This window comes from Colias croceus, chromosome 11 (genome assembly GCF_905220415.1).
Source record: "Colias croceus chromosome 11, ilColCroc2.1".
In the NCBI taxonomy this organism is placed as follows: domain Eukaryota; kingdom Metazoa; phylum Arthropoda; class Insecta; order Lepidoptera; family Pieridae; genus Colias; species Colias croceus.
This window is the reverse complement of record NC_059547.1, coordinates 5562002-5566933: the sequence shown is the minus strand read 5'-3', so window position 1 is coordinate 5566933 and position 4932 is coordinate 5562002. Positions and strand designations below refer to the sequence as shown.

Here is a 4932-nt window from a genome sequence, read left to right as displayed (position 1 = left end):
ACTAATCAAGTAGGTACATACCTATTGATAAAATAAAAAATAAGTGTACACTTAAATTGTGAATGTGAAATTGTGAATTGAACCAACAGTTTAAAACGTGTGAAATCGAATAGGCGTGAATTTATTATTACTGTATTCGAAATAATAATAATTGTTCAGCTCAGTCGTTACTCAGCACGGGATAAGAATAATGGTGTAATTTTAAATATTTATTTGGGCTAATTTAGGCAGTGACGACATAATTTTAATATTATGTTGTCGTAGGACATACTAGGCTTTTAGGCTTATCGGAATTGAATTTATGTACTCATGTAACACACTATAATGGTGTATAACGTTGGCATAGCGTTTAACTAATAGTACCAAAATTATGTTAATCATTAAATAAACTAACCTGTTTCAGTAATGATAATGATCTAATTTAGGACAGTCGTACCTATTCATAAGTACACGTACAATCTGTAACTGAATTATTGTGAAAAGATAATTTAAAGAAATGCAATATTATAATAAACATAGATTCAATATAAATGTTAAAAAATTGTTTAATTTATTTATCATAGCATTAGTGAGTGTCATTATATTTGGAACATATGCAAGTTACTTTTATAATGTAAATGCATATAATGTGTTGAGTAAAAACATAGATTTATCAGGATTTCACAGTGAAAGTGAAAAACATGGTGATATCATTAATCAATATTTGGATAAAAGAAAGGTAACTATACGCGTAGAATTTTATTTACCTACTCGAATAGATATTGTAAAAGTAAAATCAATCGTTAAAAGGAAGCTAATCCATCATAGTATAATGTTATATTATAATTAACATTCTCAATTTTTATAATTAATGACTAATGTCGATATAACTATGGACTTTTTATTACAAAGTTGCTATAAATCTTTCATCACAGTAGTTGTATCATTTCAGCAACCGTAGAAAACTTACAAACTTCACTTATTCAAATTATTCAAGTCGATAATTGCACTCAAAATAATATAAGGATTTTAAATTAAAACTATGACGTGTTATAGCGGCGCGGGGGCGCAAAAGGCGAGCAAGTCGATTGGCGAACGACACGTTTGCTATTTTTCACATAGGTATTTGTAATAGGTACGTGATAGCTTTACTAATCAAAATCAAGTAAATTATAGAATTGTTAAATCGAAACGAAGTAGGTAACATACACAAAAAATCCGCAGTTTTATTATAAGCACTAATTTTAGGCGCGTTATGTGTAGGTACTATGATTAGATTTACACACCTGTGTTTAATTAGCGTATGTATGTTTAACAACACCTATTTAAATTGTTACAGTCATGGAAAACCTCTAATCTAGGATCATTGTTATTTAAATTCCAAAAAACAGATGACATCGGAAATAATACGAGGAATGAAGAGAACAAAAGATTCATTGTGTTAATTTGGAAGCATTGGAACTGGTTAAAGAGCCGTCACATTTACAATTTTCACAATGAACGGTTCGTAAATTAGTTTTAATATTATATGTATTTAACATTTAATTATATTATACATGGTTTTAAACGATAAATTTTATGTACACACTGTTTCTGAAACCGCGGCTTCGGTTTACATTGTTTGAAATTTGTTCTGAAGCAAATTATTATTTTACACAATAAAACTACAAATCAAAAATTGATTTGTGAAAGACTAAAACTAAATAGAGAAAAAAGTTAACTCAAAAAAGCTACAACTGCAACGGTTATTGAGAATAGCTGGAAAACACAAAGAAAATCGTTGACAGCTGTTGTGATTTTTTTTGATAAAGTATTTTAAATGCGATTAAAAACGAGATTGTGTATAATTCAGATTATAATATTATGTACCTAGACTAAGTTTATCTTATCTGTGTCGGTACCGTATGTACCTAATACATGCTAATACGCAAATCTGAAAGAATAGATACATGCAAAAGCTTTGTTGTATCGCTAATAGGTTTATCAATTATAATGCTCGTTATTGAAATAATATCATATCAATTATACGTATCTAGTATGATAAATGATAATATAGTTTAGGTAAAGAATGATCAATGTATTTAAGAATTATGCTACAAATTATTCCAAATCTATACTTAATATTATAAAGCTGAAGAGTTTGTTTGTTCGAACGCGTTAATTTCGGGAACTACTGGTCCGATTTGAAAAATTCTTTCGGTATTAGATAGCCCACTTATTGAGGAAAAACCGCGGAGCACAGCTACTGTTTTATAGAATGTTTCTTGAATTAATTACTATAAGCACTTATAGACCGGGAGATACTGACACAAAATTTCGAGTCATTTGTAACAGGATGGCGGTTCTACAGGGTTCTTAGTACACAATGACAAAAAGAAAAATGATGGTGTGAACGCTGGTTGGTACCGGCGGCTTAGTCGCGTGGGCGTTAGTCGAACTCGTCGGAAAATAACGAAAGTCAAACGATTTGTAACAGTATGGCACTTATTTTTCCTGTAAGTTTGAGGATCAACGAATATAAATACAAAATTTCAAAGATCTAGGTGTTGGAAATCTTCACTTATATAAATTAATACTAAATTAATTTTTCAAGTATGACAGCACTTTTTCCCCCTACTAGAAGTATGGAAAATATAATAATGGTCACATTTTATCAAATACTCTCCAAAAATCCAAATGCAATACTGGTACAAAAAGTTTGGCGAAATAAAATTTTTTTGCAGATTTTCGGCGGTATGGCGACCATTTGGAATCGTCCGAAAAGTATGGCATGGCGATTTTCGTAAATGGCTGCACGACGATGGTTACCTGTGCAAAAGTTAGCCTGATACAAATGGTTGAATAATTGTTTTATTTAAATCAACACATTCGCGTCGGTATGGCGGGCTGTAAGTCACACCGGAATAGTATTGCGTACTAAGAACCCTGTAGAACCGCCATCCTGTTACAAATGACTCGAAATTTTGTGTCAGTATCTCCCGGTCTATTAGTAATCATGAGATTATTTTAAAAAATTCATGAAACATTTTTGGATTACTTGCATGGAATGTCAACAATTGGTTAACTTTTATGCTGTTTCTCTTAATTATAGTCTTTTACAGCTTTTAATAAATATTTTATTGTTTTACAGGACGCCTGATATTTTTGATGAATGTAGAGTTAGTAACTGCATATTCACAGGTGATGAGAAGTACTTAGATAGTGCAGATGCAGTAGTAATTCATATACAAAGGGGGATATTTCCTAACACAACACGTCGAAATAGCAAACAAAGATGGATCTTCCTGAACGATGAATCTCCAATAAACGCATTTTCCATGACAAGAGCTAAACCCAAACTTACCGAGTTGGCTAATGTTTTTAATTGGTCTATGACTTACAGGTATCTGAACATTATAAGTACTTAGAAATACTTATCGATATTATCATTGTTGAATCCACTGTCGATAAATTAATAAAATTGATAAACACTGCCATAAATTAATAAAATAAATTATCTCTACCTACCTATTCAATTTACAATTTATTAATAATACAAAGTTGGCATTACTTGATGTCATAATAGGGAACATATAAAATACCTTTTGGCTCATAAACTATAATATCAAATTGTTATGTTCATTGGTTGTGTATTTGGCACATGTTTGCGATCACCGATATGTGAAAATTGAGTTGGCAAGTAAAATAGGAGTACGCAGTTAAGGTCTTCATATACTATACATGAAAATATCTGCCCAATTTTATCGACGCACTACTCGCTTCCGATACTTGTATCGAATCAAATTGATGTAATTTATGATGATAAAATTGTATATACCTATTATAAGAAAGGAAATCTATTTATAAAATATCCATAATTATGTAATGGCATCGTAGCTACGAAATAAAAAAAAATCTTTTATCTAAGCTAACCTCACCTTAAATTTACACTTATAATTTCCAGGAGTGACGCTGACGTGCCTGTACCATATGGAAGAACTGTGCCTTTAGAAAAGCCCTTATTACCTGATTCCGCGAACTTGGAGCAATTAGTCCCGTTTTGGAAAACCAAGCGGCGAGATAAGCTAGCCTCTGTGCTAATGTCCAACTGTGCTGTGTCGAAAAGAATGCAATACTTGACTGAGTTAGAAACATATCTTCCCTTGGAAGTATATGGAAAATGCTCGAAGGACCATAAAAATAGGTACCTATGTAACTTAAATTTTTATAAACGAATTTCCAATTAGCCAAATTCAATTTTCATGATCGGTAGCTGGTGCGATCAGATGTTTGAAACTGTTGTTGAACGTAAACATAATTAACCTTTAAAGAAAATTGAGGTTAAGCAGAAAATTAATATACCTACTGTTCTAATATTTAACTTAGGAAAATCGCTAAGGCTAACATAATTTTTAACCAATCTTATTTTTTGTTTTCAGTTGCCCTGGTCATTTTAGATCGGATTGTAATGTGACGTCACAATATTTATTCTACTTAGTTCTAGAAAATTCACAATGCCGGGAATATTTAACAGAAAAAGCGTTTAACAATGCTTACGAGAAGGGCGCCATTCCTGTAATAATGGGCCCAAAGCCAGATGAATGCGACAAAATCCTACCTCCCAATTCATTCGTACATATTAATAATTTTGATAATCCACGAGATTTAGCGAAGTATATTATTCATCTAAGCGCAAATGATGAGGCTCTACTTAATTTCCATAGATGGAGAAATCATTTCAAAATTGTGAACGAACACGGATATTTCGGTACGAAGTCATTTCATTATTGCAGAGTATGTGAAGCGTTAAATTATAATGACAAAAGCGAAAAAAATTACGACGAAAACGATTTGCGAACTTTTTTGGATCCTCAAGAGTTATGTTTTTAACCGAATGATATCCGTGGTCGTATACATACTTAGACTGTAGTTTATGTACGTTGCGTTTTAGCAATAAAATGTGATATAAAAATA

At 31.5% G+C, this 4932-nt stretch overlaps 1 protein-coding gene across 1 annotated transcript; it reads left to right on the top strand.

The window, feature by feature from the left end:
• Nucleotides 1-4932, top strand: LOC123695670 (4-galactosyl-N-acetylglucosaminide 3-alpha-L-fucosyltransferase FUT6-like; the record flags this gene model as incomplete). Its single annotated transcript, XM_045641577.1, has 6 exons — nt 1-13; nt 564-718; nt 1319-1482; nt 3110-3361; nt 3923-4162; nt 4398-4932. Coding segments are annotated over 6 exons (1275 nt in total), but the record flags the coding sequence as incomplete, so codon positions are not given.